The sequence below is a fragment of the Boleophthalmus pectinirostris genome, unplaced genomic scaffold (genome assembly GCF_026225935.1).
Source record: "Boleophthalmus pectinirostris isolate CB_2022bp ecotype Guang Dong unplaced genomic scaffold, ASM2622593v1 HiC_scaffold_17, whole genome shotgun sequence".
NCBI classification, from domain to species: domain Eukaryota; kingdom Metazoa; phylum Chordata; class Actinopteri; order Gobiiformes; family Gobiidae; genus Boleophthalmus; species Boleophthalmus pectinirostris.
Window position 1 is genome coordinate 31,519,465 of NW_026571115.1, and position 24,114 is coordinate 31,543,578.

The following is a 24,114-nucleotide window of genomic DNA, read 5'->3' on the forward strand; positions in this document are numbered from 1 at the left end:
AAAATCCTCTATACAACCTTTAAAGTCAAAGAATAAACACATTTCTACACATTAGTTTTTCACATATTTGAGTCTGTCCTTTGAAAATATCAGACTGTGTGTGTTATTTAAGGCAGTAAAACTCAATATTTTTTTCACATTTGAAGAGCAAAATCAAGAGGAGAGCCACTTATACCCAACATGCGCCAACGCCACGTCACCTTTACAAATGTGCATTTCTACAGATAAATTGGACATCCCACAAAAAAGAAACACAGACAATAAAAACCATATTTAAGTTAATACTGGGATGAGTGGAAGCTGCATGCATGTCAGATTTATAGTAACTATTCTTAACCGATTGTCGGGAGAATTAACAATTGATTTTCAACTAATCATTAAAATTTTTATGGTAAAATTATCATCATTATTATTACTGTTACTAATCTGCATAAATAAACTCAACTTTACAACATATAAACCATAAGCACTATAGATATACTTTGCCACATCTGTTTACATTTTACAGAAACAAAAGTTAAACTGCATGGCTCATTTGCATAAACTATAAGCGCTGAAACAAACAGCTCTTTACGCTGATGCAGTTCAGCTTCTGTGGGATTAAAGGACACGACTCAGTGGAATATGAATGTTCTCTCTGTGACAGAGGGATGTTGATGATGGTGACAGTGAGTCAGTTCTGTGTGTATATTGTGTTGGGGGTGGTTCATGTTTTCAGAGATCATACTTGTACCAGGTCATACGTGTGCAAGTTTAGTGCAGCTCATTTCACTCACTTTATTAATGTTGGTCACTTTATTTAGATGATGTTAGTCAAGAGTATGGATTACTTTTTAAAATGCGGCTCAGGCAGTGGGTCGGGTACAGTATTTTCACATATTTTTTTGCGGTCAGAGTTCCGGGTGGGTTAGTTGAAAGCATCGTTTGGGTGATAATAATAATAATGCATCAGTTTTATATAGCGCTTTTTTGGACACTCAAAGACGCTTTACAGAGACACCGCTTTATTCATTCACTCCAGATCCGGTGGTGGTAAACTACTACTGTAGCCACAGCTGCCCTGGGGCAGACTGACAGCATCTGCGCCATCGGCCCCCCCGACCACCACCATCACTGAGTGCGTATACATGCACATCAATAACCCGGTTATGATCGGGTTTTTTGAGTATCCCGGTTTCTTGATGGTGCATGTAAACGCAGTAACCCGGTTTCAGTATCCCAGTTATGGCAGTATCCCGGTTATTAGAAACCGGGTTACTGTAGCTGGTTTATTCCGATAATAACCGGGTTACTTGTGACATGTATACGCAGTACCCCGGTTACTGCAACATAAAGTTGAGTGCGCATGCGTCCAAAAGACACTTTCCAGCCTTTCACCACAACAGTAGTCACATAAATAAATTGACCAACATAAATAAAGTGACAAACGAGTGAAATTACGTAAAATAAAGAGCTGCGCTAAACCTGCACACGTACGACCTGCACTCGTGTGACGCTGAAAAGCTAAAACATGAACTATCTCCTATAAACTCTATACACACAGAACACACTTACCATCATTAGCGCCTCTTCTGTCACAGAAATAACACACATAATCCACAGAGTCGTGTCATTTAGTCCAAAAGAAACTGATCGCATCAGCGGCGCAAGGAGCGAGTTGTTTTTATCGCCGCTAACAGTTTATGCTAATTAGCCTACGGTCTTAAGTTTCGTTTCTGTAAAACGTAAACAAATGTGATCACAGCTGAATTATCTGATCAAACGGGCTGATGTGTCTATAGTGTTTATGGTTTATATGTTGTAAAGTTGAGTTTATTTATGCAGAAGATTTTAATGAAGAATCTGCACAGTGGATTGTGGGAGATCTCGTAGCTCCTTAGCTTCTTATGCTAAAGGAGCTCACGGTTTGTATTTTTCCTGGTTTATGAAATTGATTTAATTAAATTTTTGCGCCTGCGCATTTGTAAGATTATGTCAAGAAACCGGGATACTCCATTTGATCATGTATACGCGGATATGAGTGTCCCGGTTTCTCAGTGCGCATGTAAACGCAGTAACCCGAATACTGACATAACTGGGGTATGGCTAATAACCGGGTTACTGATGTGCATGTATACGCACTCACTCACTCACACATCACTTTCATACTAGGCAATGAGGGTGAAGTGTCTTGCCTAAGGACACAACAACAGTTTGTACGACTGGCACCCCCCTGTGGCTCCTGATTTTCCCAGTGTCTCCCATTCAAGTACTGACCAGGCCCGGGTCTGCTGAGCTTCTGAGATCTGACGGGATCAGACTTTAACAAGCCGGTATGACCACAAACGGTTACGGATCGTTTATACATGGACTTGCACATCACTGGTTGCTGTTGTCACGGCGCCCCCTTTAGGAAACACCATTAATTAAGCCTTGATTTATACTCAGTGTAAAGCAGATCTTTGTGTTGCTGTGTTCACTGTATGTTTATCTAGCACAAAATATACTGGCTGTGTTACTGTTTGTGTTATAAACTTGTGAGCCACCAAATAAAACTTGGCGAGCCGCAAGCTCAAAAACACCTCATAGTCAAAACAGTCATTTTGACTATGAGCCGGGTCGCCTCTCCACAGATCTGACCTATTACTTGGTCTGGTTTGGTCTAGATGAAAATAGAAAGGAAACTAGAAACTGGAAAATTTACAAAAAGAACACACTTTAGAGCCCATTAATAAAGCGAAATGAACTTTTTATTTTCAAGGCAGGAGTAATTGTCATGTCTTTGGGATAAAAGACATCATTTCATAAGGTTCATATTTCATAAGTTAATAAGTCAGTTAAAAGTAATAAATAAGTTAATTCATTGGTAATTAAATACATTTATTTCATGTTGCCAAACTGTTAAAAATATTTGGGTAAGGTTGTCAGAGTGGGACATCTTCACCATTAAAGATCGTTTTGTTTTTCGTGCAGAGTGAGCGCTCTTGTGTTACATATGATCTTTGACGTTTTTCTCCGCACAAATGGAGCAGTTTCACGGCAGAAGTCCGTATAACTTTCTTGTACACGCTGATTTTGTTTCTAACGTTTGAACCTTGGCAAATTTTCGTCTTTGTAAGTATTTGAGAGTTCACAAGCACTTGTTTGGGGCTGTGTGTGTGTTTTCTTTCTTTTCATATGAATATTGGAACTTGTTGCTAACTACTGCAGTAATACACATGTATAAGCTAGCTACTTATATTTGTACATCAAACGTGCTGTGTAGTTGGTAATGTTCATTTCTTTTTCTGTATGTTTCAGTTACTATATTAAGGTGTCACCACATGAAAGAGACCTCCATAAAACAAGAAAGTACGCCTTGTGTACGGAGCTTTCTTTATTAGTTCGCTGGCTGTCTAGCTTCACCCAGTCACGTGTCGTGAGGACAGCACAGTAATTATTAGACAAATTGAAGTTGAGTTTGTCCCCAGTATTTGAAACTTTAAGAGAAGCATCGCAGAAAACTGTAGTAGTTCTTTGGATCTCCTAATTATTTTTATTTTCAGCAATTAATTAATTAATTACTAAAATTCCATGTCACTTCTTATTAAATCTCCAGGAAAATTGCATAGTTTCAGAGAGGCAGGAGTTTTAATGTGTCTCATTACTGACGCAGACCTGAACCATACGAGTTTCTGTGGCGCTCATCACGGACCAGGTGCATCCCGGAAATCCAAACTAATTTGCATTCCATATTTTCATTTGTTTACTGTGACAATAGACAATCACAATAGGCCCATATGCTGACATTTCTGCGCCAAACGGGAGCTTTGCCGAGCTGTTTTTAATCAGTTGTCCCTATAGGCTTTGTTGCGTTTGGCGGAAATCCGATGCGTAGTAACTTTTTGGTCGAGGTTTATGTCCAGATCCGCCCTTCCTCCCCCCTCACTCTCCCTTTTCGTTAGATTCTGTCCAGTTTTTGTGGTCGTAAGCAAGTTTAGGCGTTAAGTCCCACTTTAAAATCGCAGAATAATGGTTGGCTTTGTTGTAATATTGAGTAACAGGATTGTCAGTGTTGAAATGCAGAGAGAATTTAAACTGTGGTAATAAATGATTGGCTTTAAGTAGAGGAAAACAGCCCTTTCCTCTTGTGTTCATTTGTTTCTGCCAATCCCACACAGGCCTTGAAAGTAAATGCATCCTTTGTGTTTCTGGCAACAATGAGTTTCAATTACAACTGATAATTTTTTTTTTTTTAATATTGCGTTTTCGTTTTGAATGCACTGAAAATTTTGTATTTTCAGTTCATTCATAAACGAGTTTTACAACAGCGAATAATTTCCAACTTCATGCAGGCGTAATTGAACATCAGTAGGACACAGGACTAAACCAGGACTAAACCAGGTCTAAACCAGGACTAAACCAGGACTAAACCACAACTAAACCAGGTCTGAACCAGGACAAAACCAGGTCTGAACCAGGATTAAACCAGGACTAAACCACGACTAAACCAGGTCTAAACCAGGACTAAACCAGGTCTCAACTAGGACTAAACCAGCACTAAACCACAACTAAACCAGGTCTGAACCAGGACTAAACCAGGACTAAACTAGGTCCAAACCAGAACTAAATCAGGACTAAACCAGGTCTAAACCAGATCTAAACCAGGATTAAACCAGGTCTAAACAAGGATTAAACCAGGTCTAAAATAGGACTAAACCAGATCTAAACCAGGACTAAACCAGGTCTAAACCAGGACAAAATCAGGACTAAATCAGACTAAACCAGGACTAAACCAGGTCTAAACCAGGACTAAAATAGGTCTAAACAAGAACTAAATCAGGACTAAACCAGGTCTAAACCAGGACTAATCTTGGACTTGAGAGAGACGGAGAGGGAGAACCCCGAGCTAGACATCTGCGCGGGACAGAATTTTCAATGCCTGTCCTCCAGGTTCAGTCCTGGTTTATTTCTGGTTTAGTCCTGGTTTAATCCTGGTTTAGTCCTGGCTTAATCCTGGTTTAGACCTGGTTTAGTCCTGGTTTAGATCTGGTTTAGTCCTGGTTTAGTCCCCCTGGTTCAGTTCTGTGATCAGTCCTGGTTTAGTCCGCCTCCGTTGCACCTCCCCGCCTCACCTATTGAATATCCTTGAGAGCTAAACAAAAAAAAAAAAAAAGTCCTGTCCGCAGAGTCTGTACAGCTCACATTTCCAGGCAGAGACTGAATGTTTAGGCCTGTACAATGAGTTTTATCTGCAAACTATACTGGGAGGCTAACATGGTTTCGACTTGGCTCCTCTTCGTTGGTCACAGGCCAGGACTCTTGGCTCTTTGCACAATCCAATCAGACTACGACGAGCATCCTTCCAGGGTGTTGTGTCTTACCCCCAATTTACTCCAAAGCAGGAATCGCTTTTCATTTTAACCGGTCGGACGATCTACGCCAGCAGCGTCGTACTCTCATCCAAAGAGCGTAATTGTGCTACGCGTCGCTCAAATGAGGTCGGGGTTTCTAATTTTTCAGCATCACGGGAGCGGCTCCAGGTTTTTAGCGAGGAAAGAAAATAAGAAACTAAAGAAAATAAGCACGCGGTGTCAAATAAACTTCTAATTCCCAAATTCACAACGCACGAAGCTGCACTTAGCTCCGTGAGGCTCTACGCCGGTCCTTTCACCTGCGGTCACCCAACAGTTTACACAGGCGCACCTCCGGGTCTGTCCCCCGACACTCAGTCCTGGTTTAGGGTCTGGTTTTGTCCTGGTTTTGTTCTACAAAAGTTCTGGTTTAGTCCTCCTGGTTCAGTCCTGGGATCAGTCCTGGTTTAGTCCTGGTTTATTCCTGGTTCAGTCCTGGTTTATTCCTGGTTTTGTCCTGGTCTTGTCCTCCTGGTTCAGTCCTGGTTCAGTCCTCCTGGTTCAGTCCTGGTTTAGTCCTGGTTTAGTCCTCCTGGTTCAGTCCTGGTTTAGTCCTGGTTTAGTCCTTCTGGTTCAGTCCTGGTTTAGTCCCGGTTTAGTCCTGGTTTAGTCCTACTTAAGTCCTGATCTAGTCCTCCTGGTTCAGTCCTGGGATCAGTCTTGGTGTAGTCCTGGTTTAGTCCTCCTGGTTCAGTCCTGGTTTAGTCCTGGTTTAGTCCTGGTTCAGTCCTGGTTTAGTCCTGGTTTAGTCCTGCTTTAGTCCTGGTTCAGTCCTGGTTTAGTCCTGCTTTAGTCCTGGTTTCAGTCCTGCTTTAGTCCTGGTTCAGTCCTGGTTTAGTCCTGCTTTAGTCCTGGTTCAGTCCTGCTTTAGTCCTGGTTCAGTCCTGGTTCAGTCCTGCTTTAGTCCTGGTTCAGTCCTGGTTTAGTCCTGGTTTAGTCCTGGTTTAGTCCTGCTTTAGTCCTGGTTCAGTCCTGGTTCAGTCCTGGTTCAGTCCTGGTTTAGTCCTGCTTTAGTCCTGCTTTAGTCCTGGTTCAGTCCTGGTTCAGTCCTGGTTCAGTCCTGGTTTAGTCCTGCTTTAGTCCTGCTTTAGTCCTGGTTCAGTCCTGGTTCAGTCCTGGTTCAGTCCTGCTTTAGTCCTGCTTTAGTCCTGGTTCAGTCCTGGTTCAGTCCTGGTTCAGTCCTGGTTTAGTCCTGGTTCAGTCCTGGGAACCAATCGGTCGGACGATCTACGCCAGCAGTGTCGTACTCTCATCCAAAGAGCGTAATTGTCCTACGCGTCGCTCAAATGAGATTGGGGTTTCTAATTTTTCAGCATCACCGGAGCGGCTCCAGGTTTTTAGCGGGGAAAGGCAGAAAATAAGCACGCGGTGTCAAATAAACTTCCAATGACCTTTCGAAGTACATTCTCTAAAACCACTACAGTCATGTAATGGACTACGGAAAAGTTTATAGCCGCGAGGGATAAATATAAATCTGTAATATAAAGCTTTCTATTTAATTTTGACTGTATATTTATATTTATATAATTATGTTTCCTTTCACACCTGTCTCTTGCTCTTTTTTGATACTTATTTAGAATGTATTATCATTTATATTTTTTACTCTTTGTTATTATTAGGGATGTAATGATATCCAAAAGTCACCGTACGGTACAATATTGTTACAATATGCATCTGAAGGTGTGACATTTATTGCGATCTTTTTGAGAAACTAATGTGAATAGCGGACTTCTTGCTTTTGAAATACTGACACGATATTACTGAGGTTTTGCATGTACGTCAGAAAACCACGTGACCTGGTGTTGATGCCGCCATATTGGAGGTCAAACTATTCATCTGGAAGAACATGTAGTATTTGTGTGCGATAAAATTTGAATTGAATAACAATGGTTTTGACCTGTGTTGCTGCTGGATGTTCTGGCCAGAGTCAATCTGCTAAAGAAGGAGGCCCAAAGTATCTTTTTATCGGATCCCGACTGATAAAGATCGCAGACAGAGGTGGATAACGGACATAAAAAGAGAAGGATGGAGCTCACTGAGTACAGTCGTCTATGTAGTCAACATTTCTTTTCTGGTGCTTTTCTCATCTCCACACAAACGAAGAAGGGATTTACAGTAAATGAAATGATAGATACCAAAAGTATTTTTCTCGCCGGAATCCCCCCACCCTGGCATTCTATTTCCACCGTTCTGGGGCAGCTCTGATTTTGACCCCCATTCTACTTCCCCTGACTGTTATCAGGAACAGATTTGATGTTTGGTGACCAACAAAGATCTCACGCATCCCACTACAAAATATTTATAAGCTTCTAACCCCGTGCAACTTTTCAGGACTTTGTTGGTGAAAAACGATGTCGAATGAATGAAGTAGTTGTAAATATATATATATAAATACTAAAGGTTGAGCACTGTAACAAACAGGCTGGTTTGTTGACCCTTCACTAGAGCACTTTAAAACACTGCACTTTCCTAGCACACAGCACTTTTAACATATTTCCACATCACAAAATAAATTGCACACAATTGGTTTTAAAAAATATTTATTGTCTTTCCTTTAACCATTTTTTATTCCTGAGGCACAGCACTTTAACTGGAAGTTGCTTGTTCCTGGAGGAAAAGGGACACAATAACAAATTACATTTTAAATTGACTTTGTGCAATAAATATGGTGCAATATCTGTTTTAGAATGTTTTAAGTGTTGATGTGTTTAGTGTATTTTATTGTGTTTTAATGAATGGTGGATCTGCTTTTACTTACCTCCCTTTTTATCTTCTGTCCAGGTGTGAAAAGAGTCCCCTGGAACGAGCTCCCTCTTTTATGGTTCCGGGCTGGACCACGTGTAACATTTTGTACAGGGGTTTTAGGTTAGGTGTTTTATTGGTTTATGTTTTAACATTTAATTGGTGTAATGGTTTTAGGGTTTTATGTATATAGTTGGTGGTTTTAATAGTTATCTGGGTTTTGGGTTGTTTTATGGAGGTTTAGGTTTTAATTTTACGCTAATGATAATTTTAACCATCCCTGTTTTAGCATAGTGGTTTTATCCAATCAGTAGGACCGGCATAAAAGGCGCCTTCAAGATCAGTCTGTGTTCTGCTGCTGGAGAGGAAACTGCTGCCTGCCTCCGTTTTGCACCCTGCCCTTTTTGCACTTGCACTTTTGTAATCATTGAAAAAACAAAAGTAAACTGTGGACCACAAGTACCGGTCTGTGTCTGGATTTGCTTTTTTACCTTGCTCACTGAACCCCAAGCCGCTCACGGTCAACCGACGTTACAAGCACAGAGTGAGCGTTGATTAGACTGGCAAAGCGCTCCATCGGAATTAGATCAAGATCTATTCCACAACCCAGGAGGACAACTTTAGCTTCATACCTTTCTAATGACGGCTGATCGAACGAGCTGGTGATATCAGACAGTTTAAAGTCGCCATGATTATGTTGTAATAAACTGAATAGTACCTCCAGTACTGCCACCAAAACATTAAATCGCATGACTGCCACGTCACACGCAAATCCTTAATTGAGAACCCTTTGACCATACAGCATCTCGATATTTCAGTTATTATTACATCCCTAGTTATTATATTATATTGTAATGTGTGAGCTACTGTGTCCAAATAATTTCCGTTTTGGATCAATAAAGTTTGTTTAAAGGTTGTATGGAGGATTTTTTTTTTACTTTCAAATTGTCAATGAAAGTTTAAAATACTGAGAATACAGAGATGGAGCAGCCTTGTAATTATGACCAAAAAAAAATAAAAAATGAAAAGAATGAAAATCTGTGGACGTAGTGAGGCCAAATAAACATCAGCCAATAGAAAACAAGGCTACCTCATTTTCTATTGGCTGTTCGGTTGTCGATCAAACTCTCTACCTTTCTAGTGTAACTGACTCACGGGCGCGTGGGGATTACGTGGTTTATGCAGCGGTTCTTGGAGGCTTTTTTTAAACTGTAGCTTCTTTGCAGATCGCACAAAATTTGTTGAGATGGTGGACGAGAATCCACGAGCAGTTCCCCACAAGAGAAAGTCTGTTTTTGAGGTCGCTGAAAGAAGAAAAGTGGAAAAGGAGCAAAGACAAACTGAAGTGATTCTTGGAGATCTCGTCCAGCGATTGCGCGAATGGAGGACGAAAGGTCTAAAAACTGACGTGTCGGTCGCTAAATTATTTCTACACTTCAGTGGTAATTCTGAACATGCACTGGCTGTAAAAAAAAAGCTTGATTTCTGGAGTAAGGAGGCAGGAGAAGGTGTTTCTACTGAGGGACCTGTGGAGGAGGAAGGTGGTGTCACACACGCACAACATTTGAAAAAGGACTGTCACTGTATTTCTTTTCCCTTTAAAAAATCCTCTATACAACCTTTAAGTCTAAAAAAAATGTATAAAGTGAAACAGCTTTTGAAAGAAACTGAACCAACGTTAAATGGTGAGTAGCCTAATTAACGCCAGCACCACAGATCCGGCTTGTTATCGCTGCGCAGCATCGTCTCTTCTCCTGTCAACTTTTGTATAGTTTTAAAACTTGGACTAATTTATCTAGTCAAAGCATGTGTAGCACTATAAAAGAGTTCGGTGTTTAAACGTGGGAATACACAGAAGAAGCTCTGTTGCCTCTGGTGTAAATTGACGCTTTTAAAAATACACGTGTATGCAGTTTTACCTACGTTGTGTCTCCAGGTATTGATCCTGGATAACTCCCAGAGCTGAAGGATACTGCTGGTTTGATCAGGCTGACAAGTCGTGAGTCACTGGATCCCTGTCCTTTCCAGTTTTCATTTCGTTAGAGATATAAATAGATATACCGTAATTTCCGGACTATAAGCCACTACTGAGTTATTTACGGATTAGCAGTAATAATTTAGGATTATACAGAAGCAAATCTGCAAATGAGCATTGTGGGTTCACCGGAGGTTACCAGCCTGGAGTCCTGTGGAGAGGAGAGAGGACAGACAACAGACTCATGTGAATGTTGTACAATAATGAACTACAAAAGTACAATTATAAACTTTGCTTGTACAAAATACCTAAGGATGGCTGCTGGCTTTGAAAGTGAAAGGCCTGTCTTGCGTAGGTTTCTGAAAATCCACACCAAACACAAGATCATGTTCGGGTTCTTGATCTTTCTTATTTTTTCATTCTGTTGCCTCCAGGTTCACTGACGAAACATGTAGATCGGTTGTTTCATGTGTGGCCTTTTTTATCCACTTTTTGTAGACCAGCTCCTATCGTCGCTTCCTCTTTTCTGCTTGTCATTTCTGTGGTGTTATGTGGGCTGAGCACCTCTTCAAAACAGCAGTGTGCACATGGGTTTGTGTTTTTTAGTGTCATTTATACCGGGCTTTTCTAAACACTCAAAGATGCCGCACTAAGAATAAAATTAGACGGGAGCAAGGAGAAGGTGATGTGTGTGATGGTCGACAATAATTCATCAGATAGACTCTTTGTTTTAAGTAGGCTTTTGTGATCCAAGTCTGGTTTCGGTGATTTTCTTCGCCCTCTAACTCACAAATTAACGATTTGGGTCGTTTTTCAAAGTCAGAGCACTGATTGTATTCAGAGTGAAGCTTCAGCCAAGATTTACTGAGAATGTGGTGTTGAATTTTATAGTGTTTTTGCTGCCAGAACTCTACTCTTCTCATGTCTTGACAAAAAAAAATCTTGTATTATGAAGAAAGTCAGAAAGCATATTTTTTATCAAAGGTTGGAGTTGCAATTCTACATTTTTTTTTTTTTGAGCAAGGTAAAACTAAATCAACAACACTGACAAAAAACAAAACTTAAAAAAAAACTTACAATGTCCTACCCCAATTGTTTTACATAATCAAATGGTTGACACTTTTTTTTTTTTTTTCACTTTTAGAGTGCTTACCTGTCTGACCATATCTTCGTTTATGGTCGTACAAGTTCGGGCACCAGCCAATCAGCGAAGAGCCATATATTCTGTGTTGTCAACGATTCCCGAGATAGAGGGTTTAAAGCCGGAACAAAGAGAATGTTTGGTGAATTTTATCAAGGGGAAAGACGTTATTGTCCTTCTTCCTTCGGGATTTGGGAAAAGCTTAATATACCAGTTAGCCCCGTTAACGGTGCATTACATACGTCACGACCAAATAGCAGTGATTGGTTAAATTAAAAAAGTACCTGCCTACCGTCGACCGAACAAATCCTAATGCTGTGAGGTCAGACGGTTTCTACGAAGTGAACCACCTTGACTTGATGGAGACAGATGTTTAAAGTCATAGTACGGGGCATTTCAGCAGTAACATCTCCATGGAGACAAACAGACGACCTTCCTTGCCTTTAAGTAACAAAATTCAGTACTTCTTCTTATCTGCTTAATTTGGACTAGTTCAATTATCCGTTTTTTCTTGACGTGTATGTAAAAGTACCGACTGAATCCTCTTCCACGGCTGGCAGCGAGGTTGTTTTCAGAGTTTAGATCCCAGATTCTGTGGCTCGTTTCTTTTCCGCACTCAAAATGTTCTTGAGGTGACAGTGACAGCAGGGATGATGAAGTAGAGGAGATGACTTATTTTGTGAGCTCCTCCGGTACAGTCATAGCTCTTTGACGAAGGCCGACTGCAGAGCTGTTTCTGTGTCGAGCAGGTCACAGTTACAGCTACAGAGGCCCAAAATACACGGCCACGTAATAGGCCAGTGTTTCCTAACCACGGGTACAGGGACCTCTTGGGGTATTTGAGCATTTACCTGGGAGTACTTGGTATAGTCAGATAAAAAAGTGAAAAGTATAAGAATGAAAAAGTATTGTTTTTACTACCTTTTGAAATCTGTAATATTCTTGGAGAATTTGGGACATCAGTATCATGAAAGGTCCTACATTTCACCAAACTGACTCTTGTGAGCTGAATGCAAGGTTATAATGTTGTTACCTCTTCAAAAACATATCTGGTTTTGTTTTGTTTCATTCACATGTTTGAGTACCGCATTTTTTGGGCTATAAGTTGCTTCGGAGTATAAGTCGCACCAGCCTAAAATTGCGTAATAAAGAAACAAAACAAAAAACATATATAAGTCGCACTTTTTGGGGGAAATTTATTTTATAAAATCAGAGACCAGGAACCGATATTTCATCTTAAAAGTCAAGTTCTAGTAAAAACAATAGAACAGAGAACAACAGATTGTTAACGTCACATATGAACAGTTCTTCAGATAAATATAACATAAACAACAGAACAGAACAAGTTTAACAAACTCTCAATGTCAGTCCCAAATCACTAAATCCATTGATTTCCGGAGATAAACAGAGCCCCACTTCCTCTTCTGTGTCGCTGTCGTCAGACTCCGCATCAGTTCCAGTTAGAATTATTCCAGCATTTCTGAATCCCGACAGGATGGTTTCGGTGTCACTGAAGTTCAGGCTTTGTCCATCCATCCAGTGACTTCCAGGAAAGTTTCATGTCTCATCCTCCCGGTTGCCGTGAAGCTGTGTTCTCCATCCCCGCTTTCCACCAGTCCCTCACAAGTTTTTCGCTCACTCCAAACTTTCTTTCTGCTGCTCAATTACTGTTTTCACCTTCATATTTCGCTACTTGCAGCAGGGCAGAGGCTCTTTCTGCAGGAGACATGCACAGTAGAGTGAAGTGACAGTGGTACAGGAGGAACAGGAGCAGCAGATTCTGACACACAAGATTAGAGCTTCGAGCGGCTTCAGTGTGAAAATGTGAATATATACGTCGCAGGAAACACCCAAACCATGAAAAAAGTGTGACTTATAGTCTGAAAAATACGGTAATCCTTTTTTTATTAGTCTGTCTAAGTCTCCAAAGCTCAAAATACTCAATTTAACAGCTACTTTTTACTTCTAGTTTAGTAGAGATTCTAGAACTGAAATGATCCAAATGATTCTAGTGAAAGTGTATGGAGTTTAAAAACACAGTGGGGCATTTCCTGTATTACCACATGACATCACAAGGTGGAACAGAGCATTATCAGTTTTAGAGAAGAACTCTGCCTAAATATACATGGTTTGTTGTTAAATATGTGTGAATGAAACAACAGTCAAGGCATGTTTTTAATGAGGAAACAACATTATAACATAGATCAGAAAAGAGAAATGAAGTAAAATTGTACAAATATACGACTACTACTACTACTTCATGAGTCAGGGGGTACTTGGAGTCTTGGACAAAGCTTTGGGGGTACTTGAGACAAAAAAAAAAAAAAAGTTTGGGATGCACCAGCTGTTCCATCTGCTCTTTGCGTCTTTGCATTTTACTGAAGACGTTTTGGCTGTTCATCTGTAGCTGGATGTCGTGCACGCGTGAAAAGGACATCTGGCGCATTTAAAAGTGACTACGCCGGGAGAATAGGCCTTCATTAACTGCCAGTTGTGAGTTGTGTGTGTGTGAGCTGCATCTCGTCGTGTACCTTATTGAAATACTCGAGGCAGAGCGTTCAGAAATACATTTTTTGGGAAGGTTTATCTGGGTTCCAAATGGTCTGCCAGACAGCCAAATCCAGTGTTTTCTACCACAGACAATGGCTCTTTTTCTGTGTTTTCTTCCTTCATTTTTCGAAGTCGCACAACTCTGCTTTTGTATAAACTAGTATTACATAAGCCCGTCTCCTATAGAGCGCAATGTAAACACAAACTGCTCATGTTTAACCGCTGGTGTGACCTACATTCAAAAACGTTGGATTTTGTGGAGATTCTTGCACTACTTTGGGATTTTTTTGTTATTATTATTAATCCACTGGGCCTATTTTGGTTTAACTCTTTCCCCCCTGGACGCCGACTAGGAACAACCCATACATATGTTACTAGAACTACACCCATAGAGCATAATTGCATAAAAGAAAACAGACTTCCACGAGTGATTATAAATGATTTTTACACTCATGAACTTAATTGTAACACAGACATATTTGTATCTCTGGAAACCTTAGACTCTGAACTCTTCATTTATGGATGTTTAAATGTGATTCAACTCATTTATAGGTGTATAACAGCTCACTGAAAATGAGAGTTTACCTGGTCAGGTGCAAACTCGAAAACAAAAAACTACATTCAGCATCTGATATCTGCATGTTCTGAGTACTATATTCATAAAAAAAATATATATATATACTTTGTCAAAGTATTTAAACAGATTTCATATCACCAGATACAGTATAGCCAAGTGTGCACCTGTTTTTACCTGTTGTACACCTGTGTGCACCCAATATTTTTTTTTCCATTTAACTTATTCAACTCATTTAGCTTTTGGTTCATAATCGAGTATAAAGCTCAGATAGTTTGTTTGGACATCGCAGGACTCCACACAGACGCATCAGTGACATTCTCATCTTCTCCCCGAAAGTCCGTCGCTATCGCTGTTTTCCACTTTATAATCAACTTCAACATCATCACTTTGAAATCTATAAAAGTCACTTTCTCTAAACTTATCCATAAAATACGTCCGCTCCTCATTATTTCTAAAACTGTGCGCCGCAGCGCCGCGATCTTTCCATTGCACGTGTTTCGTGTTGTGTTTTTTTCCGGAAGCAACCAATCGTCACTACTTCGATTAACTTCGGAAAAAATCGGCGAAAACATATCCTTGAATCCTATTGGTCAGTCTAGTGTGGGTTGTAGTGGCCCCCACCTATCGCAGTCTCTGTTTAAATGTGAAAAACCGAGCCATTTCTAAAGGTCGTCAAATCACGTCTTTAGTGATACGGCGGAGGTGTTAAAAGTCGTCATTAAGGGAACAGGGGGGTCGTCTAATGTCGTCTTCATGGGGGAAAGAGTTAAAGGTGCAACTTTTTGTGTAACTTTTTGGTTAGTGGGGTCTGTCACCTGCTTGTTTCTATGGGTATGTCATTTCTCCACCTTTAATGTTCCACTTTGTGACATTAAACACTTCTACCTCACATACAGTGTACGTTCAGATTACAGGGCTTAAAGCTCAATTTGGATTTTTTTGTGAAATCCGATTTTTTTCGAGAGGTCGTTCACATTTCCAGTTAAATGCGACTTGTATGTGATCTCCAGTGTGAACTTTAAACGCCCCAAAAGTGTCCCGCATGAGCATTGGAGGACACGACGACGTGCTTACAGAAGTCGCCTGAACATGAGCGCTTGGAGATTTTAAAGTTGCTGTCGTGCTGGAGCCAGAACACGTACAGCTTATTTGTTTTAAGGAGGAGATTGAGAAGGAGAAGGACGAGGTTTTTGGCCGTGGAGTTTTTTTAGGCAGTGGAAGCGACGTCTGTAGAAAGGAACATGCGGGGTGGGATTGCGATGTGCTTCACTACTTCAATTAAACAAGTTGAGACACAATTTTTGTAAGACAAGAAGAACGTTTGTGTAAATTTATGACATGTAGGTGGGATGAATGTGACCTGGCCGTTCAGACTGAAGTCGCATGTCAGAAGATTGGATATGTATCGGTTTTAGGAGCACATATCCAAGTGTCCTGAGTCACATTTGAAAAAAATCAGATCTGTGTTAGACTGTCATAAATAGTTCCGATCCAGGTCACATAGGAGCGAAAAAAAAATCAGGTTTGGGTCACTTCAGGCTGCAGTCTGAACACAGCCTTGTGCACTTACAGGTTTTATAGCTTAAAAATACCTGGAAAAACAGACATTCAGGCCACGTTCAGACTATAGGGCTTAACACTCAATTTGGATTTTTTTTGTCAAATCCGATTTTTTTGCGAGGTCGTTCACATTTCCAATTAAATGCGACTTGTATGTGATCTCCAGTGTGAACTTTAAACACCCCAAAAGTGTCCTGCATGTGCACTGGAGGACACAGCGACGTCACACACAGTGAGTGTGATCATTGTTTATGGAAGTCGCCTAAACGCTGAGCTTGTTTTCCAAAATACAGTCCAGTTCTTGGTAAAATGGACAGGTTATACATCCACTTTGTTTGTTTGAGTCTTTAGCCTCCTTGTATTTGACTCACAGGCTCTTTATTTTTCGTTGACATTGGAGCCAGGACCAACTGTAGCAGCGCTCGGACATTAATTTGGCAATTTCAAAAAACACCCAGTTCTGATACGACCCTTCCAATTTGGCCTGAAAACAGCGATCCCCCCAAATATTAATAAACTCACTAACCTCGCTTTCCCTCCATTGACGAGACTCCGAGTCTGACGTGTAGGCGGGATGAATGTGACCTGACCGTTCAGACTGAAGTCACATGTCAAAAGATCGGACATGTATCAGTTTTAGGAGCACATATCAAAGTGGTCGCATTTGAAAAAAATCGGATCTGTGTCGTTCAGACTGTCATTAAAAGATCAGATACAGGTCGCAATGTTGGCGAAAAAAATCGGATTTGGGTCACTTCAGAATGCACTTACAGGTGGTTTTATAGCTCAAAAATACTGTGAGTGGGGTCGCCTCTCCGCAGATCTGACCTGTAACTTGGTACGGTTTGGTCTTCATGAAGATAGAAAGGTTTAATATCATACTGTGGAGAAAAGTGTTTGTTACAGAAGTTACAAAATGCACTTTTAATGAGGGAAACACATCCAGACACAGGCAAACTCCTCACAGAAATGCCTGGGCGACCCGGGACTCGAACCCGAAACCTTCCGATAGTGCTAAGCCAGTCTCACACCAAGCTTTAACGATTTGTATTTTTGTCCACTTCCTTGTGTACTCTTCATATTTGACCAATTCTTGCAGCAGGACATTCCTTTGCTCTCTCTCGCCTAAGTCTTGCATTCGGATTTCAATTTCACGCCTTCTGCACTCACTTTATCTCGCTTTTCCTCTGTCTTTTCCCCTCTCTGTCCTCTTTCCCGCTGTCTCTTTTCGTCTCCTGAAACTTTTCAACGGCTGCAGCTTCCTCCTGACAGCGAGACAAGTGTTCTAAGGTGTCTACAGTCATTAGCTTGTACCAGCTTTGGCAGGTGCTCGTTCTTCTTCCGCGGTGACTCGTTTTCTGTCTGGGCCTGGGTGACGTAATATGTACGTTTTTGGCAGTTTTAAAACCAACCAGACCGAGAAAATCTTAACCCTCAGAACAAAACTAACGAAACTTTCCAATGTGGCCACTTTTAAAAGGCCAAATGTGTGGGAAACTCTGACTCCGACCGCTCCTGGTGACCAATTCGAGGAAAAAAAAATCAGGAAAGTGACATCGTTTCGAGAAAAGAAAAGGTCGCGTGTGCGTGCGTGTGAGCTTCATTTACAACTTATCAGCCGCTCGGTATTCAGCGAGTACGGCCAAAGTCGCGCCATGAAGTCAAAGTAAAAAGCAAATGTACTAGTCGAAATTTTAGCTGTGAATGTGAAAGGTTGTTGATAGTCAAGTTGTTTTTCATCTGTCAAAAACAGATCTGTTTTTGCCAGACTCCAACAGGTGGTAATTTATGATCAGTGGGTGTTTAGAGTACAGGTGACAGTACGTTCAGCGGGTTCACTTTCCCCCAGAACGTACAAATGTGCCAGAATTTTACTATTTTAAAACCGAAAAACTGACAGATTGGAAAATGGCACAATATGGGTCCTTTCAAAAAACTGTTATGATGTTGTTTCCCCATCAAAATTACACCTGGAGTTGTATTTTGTTTCTTTCGCCTTTCGCCTAAGTTTAACACACTAGTGATGGGAATTTCGTCTCTTTTTGGAGAGCCGGTTCTTTTGGCTCGGCTTACTATAAAGAGTCGGCTCTTTATATTAAGCCACACTCTTCTCTCCAATATATGTCTCTTTTTTTATTTTAATCTTCATGATTATTTATGTTTTGATTTGTTTTTATTATGATTTTAATATATTTCTTATTCTGTAAAGCACTTTGAATTACTTTGTGTACGAATTGTGCTACACAAATAAACTTGCCTTGCCTTGCCTTTCGGCTCCCAAACGGCTCCTCGGATTTTCTGCTTCTTAAATTAATTTATCACAAAAAATAATGCAAAACTGTCTGTAAAATGTACGGTAGCCGAGAGGGGCCGCAAACGCCGCAACAAATACAAATGCGACAACACAACAAAAAGCCACAACACACCAAAAACAGCCACAACGAAAATGACCGCGGGACTCTTTTTTAACGCAAACGCCGCAACAAATACAAACGCCACAACACAAACGCAAACGCCACAACACATCAAAAAGCCACAACGGACTCTATTTTCCGACGGACCGATCAAGCGGCAAGTGAAGAAGAAGAACTACAACGTGAAACGAATAATGATAAAACAATAAATTACTTTTACTTACGTTTCCAACTTCTCCGTTCCTTTACTTTTCACGTTGTAGTTCTTCGTCTTCACTTGCCGCTTGATCGGTCCGTCGGAAAATAGAGTCCCGCGGTCACTTCCGTTGTGGCTTTTTGATGTGTTGTGGCTTTTTGAATGTGTTGTGGCTTTTTAATGTGTTGCGGCATTTGCGTTTGTGTTGTAGCGTTTGTATTTGTTGCTGTGTTTGCATTAAAATAGAGTTTCGCGGTCATTTCCGTTGTGGCTTTTTTTTGGTGTGTTGTGGCTTTCTGTTGTGTTGTTGCATTCGTATTTTTTGCTGCGTTTGCGTTTGTTGTGACCCCTCTCGGCTTCCGTAAAAATGAATTGCTAATGTAAAAAACATACATGACATCAGATGTTTATCCTTAAATGGCTTTTTTTTTTAACACACTTAGCCTTGAACAGATTTCTACAAAGTAAATGATAAAGTATAAAAAAGTATAAAAAAAGACCCATCTCAAATACACAAATTTTAATTAATTTGCATTGAAATGTGTCCACACTTGACTGCGTTTTCTCATTTTCTCACCGTTCTTTTCTCACTCGCTCTCCCTCGGTCTCTCGTGTCGTGTCGTGTCGTGTGTGCGTGTGCGTGTGTGTATGTGTATGTGTTGTGCTCACCGCTGTGTGTGTCTATGACCCCTCCCCTCTTCTGCTCAGTGAACAGGCAGATGCCGCCACACGTCTTGACTAATCACGTGCGGTTTTCACAAAAAAGTGGAGGAAAGAAAATAGAAAGGCACGCTTAAAAAAAACTAAATTGGCTACCAACGAGGAGCCGATTCTAAGAGCGACACATCAATATAACACACACATACATTTATTAGTATTTAGGATGAGTTCGTCTCTCGCACAGAAAACAATCTGTCCCACCTTGTGATGTCGTGGTAATAGAGGAAGTGCTTCACTGTGCTTTTAAACTCCATTCACACCTTCGCTAGAATCATTTGGATGATTTCAACCCTGGAATTTCTAATCTTTACTGAACAAAAGGTTGACGCACTGTCATTAAATGGTCTATTTTTGAACTTTTTTCACAAATAAACCACACTGGACTTTAAACAAAACACAACAGTGTGATGGGTGAGTGGTTTTGTTTGTTTGGTGCGTTCACGGTGACTCTGGGCTTTGTTCAGTTGTGGCGTGTAGGGAGGGTGCTGTCTGGGACCAACGGATTGTCGGCGTGTTCGCAGTGAGTCAGTTGTTCAGTCGTGTCTAGAAGTGGCACATTGCACTCGCTTTTTCGGTTCGTTCCTCCGTTCCGTTCCTCGTCGGTGTGGAGTGATGAGTGTGTCTGTGGGTGTTTTTCGCTGTGCGGTCGCTGTCTGCTCCGTGTGTGTTTGTGTGTCCTGTGGCTGGTGCAGCTTTGTAGTTTACTCAAATCGTGCTGGGACACCCGAGTGGATTCGTGTATAGGCGCTCTGGATTGCGGGGGGCACAGTCGTTTTTTGATGGGGTTGGAGGCTTAAGAGCGCGCCTAATAGCCCGGAAAATACGGTACTAGTTCATGACATCACAAGGTAGAACAGAGCATTTGGAGATTTGGAAATGTAGACAGACCGCCCCCAACGGGTACCCACAAATAGTGGCTGAAACGGGTGGGTTTTAACGTTATGGAATTTACGGGTTAATATGCAGACGGGTACCGATTACACATGGGCGGATCGGGTGAATCAAATGAACGACAAGTGAGAGAAAAATACATGATGCGCATCCAGGACGTCCATTGCCCTGTGACATTTCCCGGTCTTTTCCCAGAACAACGGCAGACCAGGCTAAGAGAGACTTTAATTTATTTATTACATAAAACCATCGGCGGAGGAGATCGGCTCAGTGGCGGCACTCCTGGTTTAAATTCTGGTTTAGACCTGGTTTAGTCCTGGTTTAGTCCTGGTTTAGACCTGGTTTAGACATGATTAATTTGTGGTTCAGTCCTGGTTCAGTCCTGGTTTAGACCTGGTCCAGTCCTGGTGTAGTTCTGGCAATTAGCTCGGTAGTTGCGGCATGTATATATTTATGCTAAAGACACTGGTTTAGTCCTGGTTTAGACCTGGTTTAGACCTGGTCCAGTCCTGGTTAAGTCCCGGTTAAGTCCTTGTTTAGTTCTGGTCCAGTCCTGGTGTAGTTCTGGAGATCAGCTCGATAGTTGCGGCATGTATATATTTATGCTTAAGACACTGGTTTAGACGTGGTTCAGTCCTGGTGTAGTCCTGGTTTAGTCCTGGTCCAGTCCTGGTTTAGTTCTGGTTTAGTTCTGGTGTAGTCCTGGCGATTGGTTCTGCTTTTGCGGTGCTTATGTATTTATAATCCACTGATGACAGGGCATAGGTTCAGTCCTGGTTTAGTCCTGGTTTAGTCCTGGACTACCATTCACTGTGATGAGTTTATAGGAGCTTTTCACAAATCTCTGAGACCAACTAGTATGCTAACATGCATTTCCCGATAATCGACCAATAAAATGCTTTCTATTTAGATGCAGACGGCACCTCAATGTCCGCTTAATCAACGTATTAGTTTCTGGCAAGATGTTTTATCCATTTGTGAAGTGAAGTTGTTGTTGTGTTCTTTCGCAGGTTCCACCAGCTCGTCGGCGTCGGATCATTGGCTGGTGCGGCTGACAGGGGGCAGCAGTGAGCGGGACAGCGTGGGGTCCGGAGGGGCGCTGTCCGCGGGGCCCCCGGGGAGCACAGCGGCGCCGGAGTCTCCCGAGCTGCCCGTGTTCGGAGATGAACCGTACAAGTCAGAAGACACCAGTGAGTACGGGAACACACTGAGGGCGTTAAACTGTAACTTAACAACAACAAAAAAAGTTGGGATGCTGTAAATGTAAATGTTATTAATGTCACAAACTTGTGTGGAGATGTTCACAGTCAAACAGTCTGGGTTTAAAACTTTTTATCATCATGGAGAACAAACCAGACCAAGTTACCAAGTTCAGATCTGCGGACCACGTCACTAAAACAGGACTAAAACCAGGACTAAACCAGAACAAAAACCAGGACAAAACCAGGACTAAACCAGAACAAAAGCAGGACTAAAATCAGGACTAAAACCAGGTCTAAACCAGGTTCAAACCAGAACTAAAACCAGGACTTAACCAGGACTAAAACAGGACTAAAATATGGACTAAACCACTTCTAAACCAGGACTAAACCAGGACTAAAATCAAGACTAAAACCAGGTCTAAACCAGGACTAAACCAGGTCTAAACCCGGACTAAACCAAGACTAAATCAAAATTAAAACCAGGACTTAACCAATACTAAACCAGGACTAAACCAGGACTAAAATCAAGACTAAAACCAGGTCTAAACCAGGACTAAAACCAGGATTAACCAGGTCTAAACCAGGACTAAACCAGGTCTAAACCCGGACTAAACCAAGACTAAATCAAAATTAAAACCAGGACTTAACCAATACTAAACCAGGGCTAAAACAGGATTAAAATCAGGACTAAACCAATTCTAAACCAGAACAAAAATCAGGACTAAAACCAGGTCTAAACCAAGTCTAAACTAGAACTAAAACCAGGACTCAACCGGGACTAAAATCAGAACTAAAACCAAGTCTAAACCAGGACTAAACCAAAACTAAAACTAAGTCTAAACCAGGTCTAAACCAGGACTAAACCAAAACTAAAATCAGGTCTAAACCAGGACTAAACCATGCTGCGGGAGGGGGTGGGCTTGACTGTCTTTACTTTAAGACGAGCCTCACATTCCTTTGAAAACCTCTGCACTAAGGCATTAACATTTCCATGGAGACAAAGCGGTGGCAGACCCTGTTCAGAAAACTTCACACGATGCACCTTTACCGTTTTTAGAAAAGTCCACACTATAGCCCCTGTCCCCCGCCTGATCTGTCAGTATTTATTGATTTTAGCTCGACTCAGCAGAAACCTGAGGGGATTACGTTAAAGCAGAAACAGTCTCGCAGACTCTGAAGAGAAGAAAAACTGCTGCGACACATTAGGATTTATAGGTGTACATTTGAAGAAAAGGAGAAGGGTCGGTTTGAAAAAGTAGAGTGCAGTGTAAATCCTACGTCTCAGACCAGGACCAAAATGAAAATGATTTCAGAAAGGGCGACGAAATGTTTTTATAATACCGTGTTCCAGTGATGTAACCTGTGCTTTCAATGTGTGTATCATTCATTCATTTCATTTTTCAAAATAAAACCAAAAATTAAGAAAACGAAAAAACAGCATTTTTCTTCATTATTTGTCTCCAAAACCAAAATGAAAAATGGATAATGATTCCTTTTTTCAGTTTTCGATTTTGTGTTTATATGAAGAATGGAAAAACGGATAACGTCTGTTTCCCGTTTCCGTGACTTAAACTGTGATGCCGGACTTTTGTGCCGCATACGGACTCAACCGGGACTGAACCAGGATTAAATCAGGACTACACCGGTCTCAGTCTTGGTCTCAGTCTTGGTTTGATTCTGGTCTCAATCTCGGTTTGGTCCTGGTCTCAGTCCCAGTTTGGTCCCGGTCAGGTCCTAGTCTCAGTCCCAGTCTCAATCTCGATCTGGTCCTGGGCTCAGTCCCAATCTGGTCCCGGTCTAGCCCCGGTGTAAACCAGTACTGAACCAGGATTGAGTGTCGGGGCGGGCCCAGACGTGTGCCCGTGTAGACTGTTGGGTGATCAGGACTGAGACCGGGATCAGACAAGGACAGACCGTGACTGAGACCGGGACTGTGACCGGGACTGTGACCGGGACTGTGACCGGGACTGTGACCGGGACTCAGACCAGGACCAGACCAGGATTGAGATCAGGATTAAGATTAAGTTCTGGTTTAGTCCTGATTAAGTTCTGGTTTAGTCCTGTTTTAAGTCCTGTTTTTACTCCTGGAAACGACCGTTATAATTTTTTTCTCTTTATTCATGGAAACACAAAATCGAAAACTGAAAAAAAATAATAATAATTTTTTTTTTTTTTCTTTTTTTTTTTTTGGAGACAAATAATGAAGAAAATATTAAGTTATTTTGTTCGCTTATTTTTGGTTTTATTTTGAAAAACGAACGGATGATACACGGATTCCTTTTCTACCCTATTCTGATTGGTCACATCAGCCTTTGTACTTTAAGAAATACTGCATAATAAAACATCATTGTGTTAATTACCTTTTACAGCATCCCATCTTTTTTTGTCGCTCATGTCACAGTCATCACTAAACAAATCGCTCTAACGGCTCTGATACTCGCTGCTGTAGAAGCTTTATACTTAACTCGTGCTCTTTAACACGTGCCGCAGTGTGTGGGATTAAGAGACAACTACGATTTCGATGCATGAAATTTACAGTGACATAAGCAGCAGTCATATGTATGTAAATGTTTGTGCCTCAGGTTATGCATATTTCCCATGTTGGCGATGCAAGTCAAACATTATTACCCATGAGTGTGTTGGAGGAGTAGGCACACGTGGATGTTCTATCAGTTCTAACAAAAAAAAAAAAAGAACTGGATCAGGATGCACCAATCCAGCTTTTTGAGTTACAATACCGATTTCAATACAAGAGTTGAGACAGAAAATGGCAT

At 41.3% G+C, this 24,114-nt stretch overlaps 1 protein-coding gene across 1 annotated transcript in view; it reads left to right on the forward strand.

Annotated features, from left to right (window-relative positions):
- The window catches only part of LOC110154948 (ubiquitin carboxyl-terminal hydrolase 43-like), a 222,893-nt gene that overhangs the window by 179,700 nt on the left and 19,079 nt on the right, over positions 1–24,114 (forward strand). The window contains exon 14 of the mRNA XM_055152938.1: positions 21,149–21,328. Coding sequence (XP_055008913.1) covers positions 21,149–21,328 — 180 coding nt within the window. The remainder of the gene's footprint in view (positions 1–21,148; positions 21,329–24,114) is intronic.